General features: G+C 38.4%; 1 protein-coding gene across 1 annotated transcript in view; it reads right to left on the bottom strand.

Moving 5' to 3' along the window:
* The window catches only part of gtf2f2 (general transcription factor IIF subunit 2), a 95,529-nt gene that overhangs the window by 20,133 nt on the left and 61,914 nt on the right, over nucleotides 1–13,482 (bottom strand). Inside the window, exon 8 of the mRNA NM_203656.1 lies at nucleotides 5,162–5,261. Coding sequence (NP_988987.1) covers nucleotides 5,162–5,261 — 100 coding nt within the window. The remainder of the gene's footprint in view (nucleotides 1–5,161; nucleotides 5,262–13,482) is intronic.

The following is a 13,482-nucleotide window of genomic DNA, read 5'->3' as shown; positions in this document are numbered from 1 at the left end:
CCATATGAGTCATTTGTGAACTTCAAGACTGTGCAAGCACGAGCACAATCCTCCAGTGCGTTGAGCCCACAGAGCGTCGCATTTCATTAGAGTTACCCTGTAACAGAAAAGTGTTAGGCAGACAGTAGGGAGACTTTATGCAGCCTCCGGGGTCTACGGCTGACTCTGTGCGCTATCACAGCTCATTACTGTCTCTCTCTCTCAATGGCAACTCAGAAAAAGTCTGAATGTTACAGTACCATTATGTTTCTATGAAGGCACATTCATTTGCTGGAACAGGCCCTGTATTATCAAGCAAGCATTTTAATTTATGAATAGTCATAATTACTGTCCGTAACTTCACTGCTTCTTGGCTCTAAGTGCATCGCTCTTCCTGATTAAATACATACACAGCTATTTATATGGGAGACTGAGATTTCCCCAGTATGAGGTATATTATTTCTTTTGTTCAGACTTACTAAGGGGCTAGCCAGTCCTTTTCTAATAAAGACTTCCAATTACTTACATTTCAATAAATGGGAAATTCAGAAAGATACACCTCCAAATACAGGGGGGATATTGGTAGCACATCATTTTCACTGGCATAGAGATGCAGCTTCATATGATTCCCTCATTACTGAGATCCACATTTTGAGTTATTCTTGTAGAGGGCTGTTTAGCAAAGACTGCAGTATTTTGTATTAAGTGAAAAACTAATTTAATCACCATTTCAAAATGGACAGCTATTTAATTTATGTGCATAAAATATCAAGTATATGAAATTCACATCGGTTATTTGGGAAACTTAAGGCAACCATTAGCATGTAAAGTCATCTAAGCAACATAAGGTACGGTAAAAGTGTTGCCTTTAAAACAAAACAAAAAAAAAAATTATTTGTTATTCAAGATTTTTAAACTGACAATATTAAGAAGTGGTTGGAAAGGTGATACCTGACCCAGATGTCAAATATTTTAAAGACTGCAGAACTTTGGGAAAAATTCCTCCTCCTCAGGTAGTGGCGCAAAGAACTAAGACTACATTTTTAAAGACACCAGAGGTTGTCCAAGATGGCCAGCCCACAGAATCCAATGAGTCCTGTCCGAACATGGTCACCAGTTGGACAACAGTCTTTAATTCATCCTCAAAGTCATTTAAAACAACAGATTTTAAAATTTTAGAAATTGTATTTTAGGTATAGGTATGACTTTTGTCCCCACTAATTACTCTATAATATAATAACCACTTGCATCTGGAACTGAGCAACAAGAAGCCACCCACAATGGCACAACTGCAACAGCATTCTCCCTTTAAGCCACCAACAAAAAATAAGTATGTAATTTTGCTTAGAGTGTCAAACATGAAATATTCAAATATGTGAAGTACAAGTGCCCTTCCAATATGAAGTACAGTGAAACAGAAGCGATCAATAAATTCTAAATATGGCTCCAGATGGTCAGGCCTGCAGACCAGGAAGGCGGGCGAGCAGCCATGTACTACACCCAGCACAGGTCTCTGGCAATTCAATCTGATACTAATGCTTAATGCTATGAGGCTTTTTCTACTGATCCTACTTCTCCATTTCTACAGGAAATTAAAATCAATGATGTGGTAAAATTAGGCTTTATTTACCAAAAGACAGCTGGTTTCCTTACTATTGAAAATACACACAATATTTACTTCCCAAGATTCATTAAACATTAACAGATCAATTAATTGTGGCTTCTGGTTTCATTTGCCAGCCAATAGCCCAGTTTGCAGATTATTTTTGCCAAACACATACACTTAAAATCTCTACTTTCATTATATACTCTTGATTTCCAGTACAAAAATCAAGTGGACCCTGTGACCCTGTTAGACAATGTATTAGAGCTAGTTGTCTTTCGGTTAATAGTCAATCAGAATCTGACTCCAACTTCTCCATGTACAGGGCAGAGACAGGTGCTGAGAGGGGAATAGTGAAGAGTAACATGATTATTTCAGAAACAGTGCAGTGTAAATATATATATTATATATATATAGCGCTAATTATATACACAGCCCTGTACGGTAGACTAGATTAATACTCAGAAAGTTTCTTATATCCATGACCTGAAGTTTATATTACTTTTTCATTGTGAAGTTTTATAAAGATAGATTTTTAAAACACAAAAAAGTTTGATCAAAGAAGAATCTAACACCACACCTCTAGCTTAAAATTGTGCTGAGTATGAACACAATAGGGTTGATTTTGTGAAAAAAAAAAAGCAAAACTGCGTGCAGTTGCCAATGGCAACTAATCAGAAATTAGTTTTGATTGGTCTTCTACAAGATAAGAGTAAAAACTGATTGGTGGCTATTGGCAACTGTAATTGTGCAATTTAGCTCCAGTGTGTAATCAGCCATACTGTTTTTTTTTTTCTTGAGGTTGATTGGGATAGAAGTCACGTCAAAAGCTGGACATACATTCAGGAATACCCTTTTGTTATGGAGGGAGGAAGAATGGACCATTGGTCTAAAAGTATTGTACTGTAATAGTACTGCGACTAAAACCTAAATCTAATTTTTTGGAAACTAGATAGTTTTACATTTTATTTTAGTTCCTTTTCCTGTTGCTCAGCTCCAATAAGATTACAATGCACCACAGCCACAGATCAACATACAGTAAGTATGTTAATTTGATTGGTGGATTAAATAGCATTAATCACTGAGGTGCCTAAGATATTTGTCCCTTATTACAATTTCTTGTAGCCAACTGAGTATTTCATCATGGCCAGAACATCAAGGTCTTTACTAATATTATCGTGTGTTATGATCCTATGTAATGGAAACACTTTAATAAATGCCTTTCTCAAGGCACTTCCATAGAAGTGTTGTTGTTGTTGTGTTTTTTTTTTTTAAATAGCAACTTGGCACAGTTCCATCTTCAGCTCTGGAAATGAGACTGGCAGGAAAGTTGTCACGCCAGATGGTGGTACTGGAATATATGCCTATTTTTTCATTTTTCTCCTGATTAAAGACTCTATCATAACAAAATTGTTGTTATCGCCACTCTAGTTGGAGGAAACAATACCATTTTGGCCAGAAAACGCTCCTAGCGAGTGCTATGATGCTCACACCGAGGATAGCCTTGTTTGGTCCCAAGCATACACATAAAAAGCGAGTATCCTGGTTCTCTCATTATGTGTGTGCATGTGGTGTTAGATCGGGGGAGGAGGTTGCCCAATCCTATGCCACAGAGATGTATATAATGAGCGAAGCTGGGACACTTGCGTAAGGTCCCAACGTGGCTTTCCAAACCAGGTCCCTCCCAACGTGGACAGCATAGTGCTTGCCATTTTCAAAATAGAATTTACCCCCACATGGCATAAAGCCTCCATTAGCCCGCACCTCTGGCAGGTGAAACAATTTTGGTATGATAGGTGGCCTTTAACAGGTCAAAAACGCACAGAGCTTTATGTCTGCTTATTTTAATAAATACATTTGATTTTGTTTTTCAGAAAGTGTGCAATTCTTGTGCATTTTATGGAGCTCATTATGGGCCTTCTCTCTACAAATTATACCCACAAGCAAAAATAGGCAACATAAGAAAAACAATATATGGTAAAGGGAAATTTCCTTTAAACTGATACAATGGAATACACTTTTAAGCAATAACCTTTTATGCCAGTTTGGGTCCATGCCCCAAAGAGTGAGAATTAATTTCTAAATATAAGGGAATGTTGGCAAAAATTAGCCTATCAAAGGCAACAAAGAACAAGAACAGACTGCAATGATCCATTACAGTGAGACTGGTTGCTAAATGGCCTTTCAATGCCGTATTGCAGTGCTGTCCAACTTCTACGGTGCCGAGGGCCGGAATTTCTCTAGCATACATGGTGGAGGGCCGCTAATGGAAGCCAGTTTTGACCACTCCCCTTTTTGAAACCACACCCACTTCAAACCACACCTATTTTATCACAATGGTGGTAGCACAGCAAAATCCCAAATGCTTGGTCCTTACTGTGGGGATATCAACCATCATTCATATGTGAAAGAATTATGTCATATTAAGATATACCCTTAAATTCCATATGCCTCCTCCTCCCCTGTGGATAGCAGAGCAACCCCCAGTACATAAATACACACCTTAGGAACCATTTAATGGCTATTTCCAACTGCTAACAAACTCCCACAACAAACCCCTGCCAGGTTCACCTCCCACAAGCAGCATAGGGCAAGCAGAGTATGGCACACACAGGCAGCACTCTGCCTGTCCTATGCTGCCTGTGTGTGCCATACTCTGCCTTCCCTATGCTGCCTCTGTGTGCCATACTCTGCCTGCCCTACCCTGCCTGTGTGTGCCATACTCTGCCTGCCCTACCCTGCCTGTGTGTGCCATACTCTGCCTGCCCTACCCTGCCTGTGTGTGCCATACTCTGCCTGCCCTACCCTGCCTGTGTGTGCCATACTCTGCCTGTCCTACCCTGCCTGTGTGTGCCATACTCTGCCTGCCCTACCCTTCCTGTGTGTGCCATACCCTCCCTTACCTATGCTGCCTGTGTGTGCCATACTCTACCTGCCCTATGCTGGCTGTATGTGCCATACTCTGCCTACAGTACCTATGCCTGAGGTGTGAAGAAGTGAACAATGGGAGTGATTACAGCCTGAAGTGTGAACACTGCAGGGGGTGAACAATGCAGGTATTAAAAGGTGTGAAAAACACAGTGGATTACATTTTTAAACAATACAGAGGGATTACAGCCTGAATCTGAGGTGAGAACCATGCAGGTTCAAAGGTAAGCCATCAAAGCAGCCAGACAGGTGGGGGCCACACAGAGGGGGGTCGCGGGCCGCCAGTTGGACAGCACTGCCGTATTGTGTATGGATATTCATCAACTGCATAGCATAAATGTTTTGCCAACATGTGCAGTTGCTATTTGCCATAGATACTGTTGGGAGACTGGCATTACAAAGTATTATGCAAAAACTAGAGCTTTCTGGAAGAAAATGAAATGAAAACTGCATTGATTTGTAAATTACCTTAGAGATTACCCCATGGAGCTGCAACATGTTAGATCAGTTTTGTTGCCTCAAAGAAAAATCTAAAACTTGGCAGTTACAATAGGAAAAATCCTCTTTACCGGGTTTATTGACACTTCTGATGGAATACACAACAAGCCCTCTAAACAAACTTAAATGAGAATTTTTTTTTAATAAACTTACATTGTACTGATGGTTTGACACTGGTCTGTAGTTTGTCGTTACTGCCTTTTCTATCTGTTGTGATTGCCTCTTTGGTTTGGAAGATTCTTCAATCTGTTTTCTAAATAGACACAAAAATAATGAAATCAATTAGTACCGGATAATCAGAACATTTAATTCAATAAGCCATTGATGTTTGAGGGGAGATACATCACAGTAAATCGTAATCAGGATAGGCCTAATTGATTGGAGACAAGCCATTAAAAGGGGCCGAGGAGCTGAACTAATTGTTTGACAGTTATGAAAATGTACGATTCACAGTTGCATCGATAGAACTTTGTATAATTTACAAGACACATTTTGTTCCTTAGTTAGATGTTAAAAAATACTTTGCTTTGACTTAGTGAAAAGAAATGCTTAAAAGTGGGCATTCATTACATATACTGTATTCCTGCACATTATGCCAGATATCCGGTTTTAAACCAGACATCCTAATTTTTGAAGGGACTGTCCAAACCATTTGTTGGTTTATTAACATTTTAAATAGTAAAATTAACTATTTGTAATGTACACAGTGTCATTTAGTAATAAAAAATCCACCATAAAAATCATGACAGAAAACCTTTAAACAAACCTGGCCTGATCACTGTCCTCATCTTTTAGTTCTTTATTATATTTATCCCATGCTGATGTAGCTCAATGTCCAAAGTATGTATAAAGCACTATATTTTATTAGTTCTTTGGGTGATAACATAGTCTGTCAGCCTTTGGCAAATACATTTAAGGGTGCATATAAGTCTAAATAGCTTTCAAATGCATTCTGTTCCTTCACACTGTTGCATGGTGTCTGCCTTTTGGAAATTAATTACATATATATTATTTCTTTAGTGTTTTACAGAACTTTCACATTTTTGATATAAGACGAGCCACACCATTCTCCAGAGAACAGGCATAAAACACTGCAAGTTCTTCAGAGTAATGTGTTCCTGCTGCATTTGGCACAGGTTCTTAATATAACACTTGTGCAGCCGTTTCATCAGAGTTGTTTTCAGTACAACTGCTAGTGCTGGTTGGGAAAACAAGAGAACAATCTGCTATTTTACTACAATCCATACAGGCAGATTCCGTTTCTGTTTAACCAGATATTACATATAAAATGGTTTAAAAGGAAAACTAAATATATAGGAATCACAAGACTAATCACTAATTAGGTTATATATAACAAAATAACTATACATAAACTGAAATAAAAAAGTGTTATCTATATAATTTTTTTTTTTTTAATTTAATGCGTGTTATTTGGAGACGAAGACTAGGCTGTTTCAGTAAGCAACAGGGCAAGAAGTGGGGAGCAAAATATGGTCAAATCTGTGCTGATGTCTGAGCGGCCTTTTGAAATCGCAGGACCCTGTACAACAAAAATATCAAGGCTTCCCAGGGGGCCTAATGGTTATTTCCATTATACAATTATTAAAAATTTTATAAAAATTCCCCACTTTGCTCCACTAGTTCTTAAGACCAACCACACAAATCTTTAGACATTGCTGACTGCACTATTTTTGAAACCAACATTGCGTCTTCAAGTTCTGGAAGGCAGGAAAGCAGCATGCCGGGTAGTTTCTGGCTAGGGTTAGCTTTAGTGAGCCACAAAGGAATATAACAACCCTGCACGCTGCTACCCTGCCATTCAGTCAGAGCAGTGCCAATCGCTTCAGTGTAGTTCAGCTGCTGGCCGCCTAAGGTTTTCTGTGAACAGTAATCAGAGAGAAGAGGGTAAATTGCAGGCAAAGGATTGCTTATTTTTTTTGTATATTCTTTATTTTCAATTTTGTTTACATATAGAACATATTAAAGCATGAGGAGTCTCACCCTAGGGCACATTAAACATTCTTCAGGTCATAGTAAATAGAATATGTTTATGCAAGTTGCTTTCGTGTAGTGAGTTAGAGTTCCTTATCAGGCTTTATGAGGGGTTCTTGATCGGTTATGAAAATAAAGGATTGCTTATTTATTAAAACGGTATGTATTTTTTAATAGATATATATTGGAAACTCTTCTTTTAATGAAGAATCTGGGACCAGGCTCTTTAGTTTTTTGTTTTTTTTTTACTTTACATCCCCTTTAAAAAATGTGCTGTGACTTCCAAGTCTGTCCTTTCTTAAAGGGGGCCTGGTAGTGCTGCACTTGTATTAGCTGCCCCCCCTGCTGTCAGTGAGCTACAGACTAGGGTGTGGGCGGGGGGGGCTAGGGTGGTTGCATTGCCTTTCCCCTACACAGCTTTCTTCTTTTAGTTTTATTACTGAAGTTTAAGTCTTGGTAAAACTGCATGGGAATTGGAATGGCTGGGGGAAATTTGCAACTTCAGCCTCCAGCTTTTCTATACTTCAGTGACAAAGGAGCAGTACAACAAGCTGTGTAAAGGAAAGAAGTTGCAGGCAACTAAGCACCCACCCTCCCTACACAAGTCTGCAGCTCACTGACTGCAGAGGGGTCCAGCTAATACAAGTACTGTAAGTGCAGCACACCTTAAGACCCAAAACCCACTGGGCCCAGGAGAACCGTCCCCCTGTTGGCCCTGGTTGACGTCAGCTGCTACAGCAACCTGACTAAAATTAATTGTTAAAGTAATGTTTAGCAATGATAATGTTGTGGAAACAGAATGACTTTCTGGTCTCCTGGTGGCATGAGCATATGTATAGCATATATGTAGCGTGTATAAAGATCTAAGTGCCGGCTGCCATGCTAATTGCAAGACACTTGGTCTGATGAATGCACAAATCATCTAAACCACTTCCTTTATGCATCTGAGGTTACACACACTTGAAGTCACCTGATGTGGGATAATACCCTTTTAAGCCCAAATAATAAAGGCTATATTTCCTGAATTTACTGCTTTAGGTTTGCCAACTATCGTTTAAGTATAATAGTGAGGATATTGATTTTAGCATTTGAAAACTCTAAATGAAAGATATAAGAGCTGGGGATCCCTGAAGGACAACAAATAAGTTTTTATTTAAAAAGTATTTTCTTTTACTTGTCTAATAGACACTTTAAACCAACTTCAAGCACTGACCTTTGATGTCTGACCTACTAAAAACTGAATTGGCCACATACCAAGTACCAAATGCAAATACAAAATTTCAAAATGAAGCATCATATGTGAACAAAGTTCTATATGTTAGCTAAAGAAATAAACAGAATGTTACAACCCCAATAATCACAATTTTTTTGTGGTTTAAATTGTGCTCAACAGATTTGTAATTTTTCTAAACTTTGGATTCTCAGAAATTATCATTACAATGGAGATTAGGCACTATTATGTGCAACTGTTTTTGCTTTCACACCCAAAGTATTTGTATATACACATTTACCCAGCTTTGTTCAATACATCTCAACATTTGCTTTTATCAAAAGGAGAACAAGAGCATATATCAGAAGACAATTTTATGTTTTTCTCTCTTAGAGAAAGAGAATAACTAAGAATACATCTGAATATATATCCCATGTAATCACATCTTGTTGGGTGTATTCATTATAGAGGAACGCTCACTTCCAGTAGTTATTTAAGGTTATTTCCATAAGTTTACCGAGGCAGTGTTCTCACTCAGCTTGCTGGTAACAGCAAAGCAGCACTCCGTTCCAGAATTACATTTTGCATGGAACAGGCATACCTGATAGTGTTTCTAAAGGATAACAGAGTATGCAGTGCAGTTTTGTGCCCTAGTGCTTAAGAAGAATATTAATGAGCTGGAAACAGCGCAGAAACATATAACTAAACTGGTAAACAGAATAGAAAATTAAATTATGAGACAAGATTATCAAAGTTTTATTCCTCATAATGGATAAATGGTGGGGGTGGCGGCCCCTTTAAGTGGTGCCCAAATGGGCCCCGGGAAGCCCAGTCTTTAACCGATCATAACTTAAGGAATTACAGCTAAAACGTTGTTTTGCGAACTTAAAGGACAATGAAAGGTTAATATAAATTAAAACTAAGTCTAAAGGCATTCTTTTTAAGTACTTACTGCATATCTAAATTCCCAGATCCCTGCTTGCTTCTCTGAGATATGGTGCTGGCAGCCTACAGCAGTGTGAAGACTACAGTGACATCACTGAAATCTCTCTCCCCTTCCTGTAGGTGCCAGCGGCAGCCTTCCTATTCTCTGAGCATGTGTGTAAGTTGATCCTGTCTGCTGTTCTGAGCTACACATGCCAATCAGAAGCGGCTCTGCCAGAGGGGAGGGGGGGGGGGAGGGAATAAAACACAGGAAGGGAAAATACCTTTTTAGAGATGGCTGCCTATTCTAGAAAATGTGAAGCAAGTGTGACTGAGTAAATATTTGATTAGGTGAACCAAAAGTGTGGCGTTTTTACTAAACAATAGGACGACTATTGGGCAGTATGCTTTTTAAATTTTGACTTGCATTCTCCTTTAAGTCTGGCTTCAATGTACAGGTATAGGAGATCTGATATCCAGAATGCTTGGGAGCTGGGGTTTTCCAAAAAAAGGAATCTTTCCGTAATTTAGCAACCCGGCTGGCACATGCGCTGTGACAGGAAAGGGGGAGGGGAGGTACAGGAGGAGAGCATAGTAACAAAGTGTTGGTTGCGTGAGGCAAGACAGCCAGCACTTAGGGTAGGCAGAAGAGGTACCTACCTAGCGCCCTAGGTGCTTACTCCTAGTTCCAGCCTTGCTTAACCTGTTAAATTGCATAATAATTGACTCATGCTAATTAGGGTCATCAGTCCTGACAAATTATTTAAAAAAAAAAACAGAATGATTTGCTTAAGATGGGAAATGTCTTTTGCGTAATTCGTATCTTTGTGGAAAATGGGTTTCTGGATAAAGGATTCCATACCTGTACCAGGAGGTTGAAGCCTGCTAGTTATCCTCTATATACTGAACTATTCAGAAAGGCTGTGCCATAGTTACTGCTGCACAATAGTTTACAGCCAGCATCTCAATAAAACTGAGGAAATTTGTTAAATATACTGCTTGAAAGAATAATGATTATTTACTCAGCCAGCTACAATTTGGAAAATCTAGTTTATTTCTTTAAGCACACTGCAGGACATTGCTGCTGTATACTATTTACTGGGGAGTAGCAGCAACGAGTGCATTAAATCTGGCAGAAAGCAAGCTATTTGCGGGTATGTAAATACGCTAAAGCTAAGGGCTTACTATTTAAAACAGGCCTGGGTGGAAAATATATAGGGCAATGACTGACATTTAGAATTGTTACCATGACAATGAATGATTGCAAAGTTCCCTTTAATAATGATATGCATAATGTTTGTGTGTCATACACATGTAGATTATTCAGGTGAAAACAGTTATTAAAATGCTTGTCTTAATTATTTTGATGATCACTCTAGCGTTGGAAAAACACTCTAAATATAGCTTGTTCTGACTATGTGTGGCAGTGACCAGCAGCCAGCCATTCAACATAAATGAAAGGAAACATTATTATGCTTTATTTATATAGAGCCAACATAATCCACAAGCACTTAACAGCGATTACACATCTTTTACATCATTCCTGCCCCAGTGGAGCTTCCAATATAAGGTTCTTTCATACACTTTTGCTTGTACTTTTTGGGGTGTGGGAGGAAACCGGATTAAAACACATACAGTGACGTGTTAATTTGATGTCTTTCTCCTCTCTTTAGATTATGGTCTAGCAAACTATTTATATATTAACACACATTTATGAAGCACCAACATACACTGTAGTGCAGAACATTGTCAAATCTACAAATTAACCTGGCCATACATGATCGGATTATGCAGGAATAGGAGCCGTTGCAGCTAGGACTGCTGATGTGGTCTCCAATACGACGAAAAAATAAATCAAACCTGCCTGATCGACACCTGGCCAATTTTCGTCCAGATATCAATCATGTAGGCCCTTTGGGGGTCCCCATATATGGGCAGATAAACTGCCTAATGGGTCAGTGCAGCAACCCTGGGAGTTATGATTACTTAACCTGGACTTCAAAAGCCTAATTCATCAACTTTTGGAATTCTTCCTTTTCTTATTCCCAAGACAAACATATAAAAATAAAGAGGCTGAAATTGTGTTTCAAACTCTTGCACTGCATATATTTTCCATGTTTCCCAAGAACCTGTTAAGTAAAGACACCACTGGGGATCTAATTAGCAACATTTCATGTGTCCTCATTTTCATGTTCACTACTGCCTCACTCAGATGTAAAGTCTGAGACTGGGAGATTTCTGCTATGCCAGGTCCTTTATGAAGACACGAAAGATATTGCGCTTCGTTACAGTTCATCAAAGGAGCCTGAAATACATTTATTAGCTTGTCTGCGCTTTGGGAAGAAATTAATGACTTCTTTCGTTGTCACTTTCATGACTTTAACATCACAGACTTTCTAGAAAGATGAACGGCTTCCGCAGTAATGGTTATAGTAATGTCTCAGGAAACCTCAAGCAAAGCAAGATCTATTAAAACTCTGCCTTTTCTCTATTAGGGGCACATATGTAAATAGCCCTAATTATATAAATTGATCAACTTTTGTTTTGTTCTTTAACCATCTATTTTATATCAAAATACAGTTTGTTTATAATGCACACATTTAATATCCTTAATTATACAGAGCTACTGATCTTTAGGGAATGCTGTACATGAACCACATAAGACACAGCAGACTTCTTCCCCATACAATTTGGACTGGTCTTGGCAGTCAAAGATGTCTCCCATGTGAACTGAATTAAATTATTTGCCACAAATATAGCTATTTAAGTAATTTTACATATTAAATTTAAGGGTTTGCATGTGATATGTATGAAAGTTAGTGATATGTATGAAAGCCCCTACAACAATAGCTTACAGAAGAATGATGACAAAAATACATTTCCTACAAAAAGGCATCCAAGGCATTCTCCTAATGATTATACATGTGGTTCTGCCTCAGGCAATAGACTATGGATGGGAATCCTAAGGATAGTAGTTTATGGAGTGTGCTACACGTGCCTTTTACAAAATTCTTAAGCCACAACCAGTTTTTCACAAGTTTTTTGAGAAAGCAGTAGCAGCAAAAATGTTTCCAAGTCTAACAACATCCAGACATTTAGAAAATGCTAAGTGTATTATCCAGGGAAAGGTAAAGGTTACTGGCACCCCAGCTACATCATATAAACTGAGATAAATGGCTACTAGAACCTAAGTATACTATCAACAATGATAGGCACTGGGTACTGACATCCAAGTACATTAGATACAGAGAAACAGTGGGTACTAACACAACAAATACATTATAAACAATGAGGAGCAGTGCATTCTGGCACCACAAACACATTATATTTCCTTCTATAAGATGTCTGTTCTTTTTTGCTTCTCTTACACAGTTTATCCCACGGTCCTTTTAATCCCCCTTTTATTCTAATCTTTCTCTTTTTTCCCAATAAAGATCTCTTTCCCTTCCAGTGTTCCTTTATATTCCAGCTTTGCTGCTTCTTCAGATTATTCACAATTCAAATTAAATTAAAGGAACAGTAACACTAAAAAATAAAAATGTTTTAAAATAATTAAAATATAATGCACTGTTGCCCTACACTGGTAAAAGTTGTGTGTTTGCTTCAGAAAGACTACTGTAGTTAATAGAAATAGCTGTTGTGTAGCCATGGGGGCAGCCATTTAAATTGAAAAAAGGAGAAAAGGCACAGGTTACATAAGAAGATAACAGATAAACTGTGTAGAATACAATGGGAATCTATGCTACTTATCTGTTATCTGCTTAGTAACCTGTGCCTTTTCTCCTTTTTTTCAATTTAAATGGCTGCCCCCATGGCTACACAGCAGGGTATTTATATAACTGTAGTAGTGTTTATGAAGCAAACACACAACTTTTACCAGTGCAGGGCAATAGTACATAATAAATTAATTATTTTTATACACTTTCATTTTTTGGTGTTACTGTTCCTTTAATTACACCTTTTTTTACTTTGGCTTATATGTTCTCTCCTTCTTTTCTCATAACTTATTGCTTCCCCCCATCCCATATCTCGCTTTTTTTCTCTATTTCTCATCCACTCTGCACCCTCACCACTTGACTTTTTCCACAGTTCCCATGTTCTCTCATCCTATTCTCCCTTATCTAATACTTTACTCTATATTTCTTCTTCCCCTTTCTTTACTCTCATTTTCATTTGCTAGCCACCGCCATTTTCATTTCATCGACCCCCCCCCCCCCTCGCGCTTCATTCTATACACCCTCATTCAGCTCCATCATGTCCTCTTCTGGCTGCAGCATGATAAATACCCAGCACACACTTCCATATATTTAAAACTATTATCTCCGGAGCAGCCACTCCTGCATGCTCC

Source organism: Xenopus tropicalis, chromosome 2 (assembly GCF_000004195.4).
Source record: "Xenopus tropicalis strain Nigerian chromosome 2, UCB_Xtro_10.0, whole genome shotgun sequence".
Taxonomy (NCBI): domain Eukaryota; kingdom Metazoa; phylum Chordata; class Amphibia; order Anura; family Pipidae; genus Xenopus; species Xenopus tropicalis.
The sequence above is the reverse complement of the archived record's forward strand: the minus strand, read 5'-3'. Positions and strand labels throughout refer to the sequence as shown.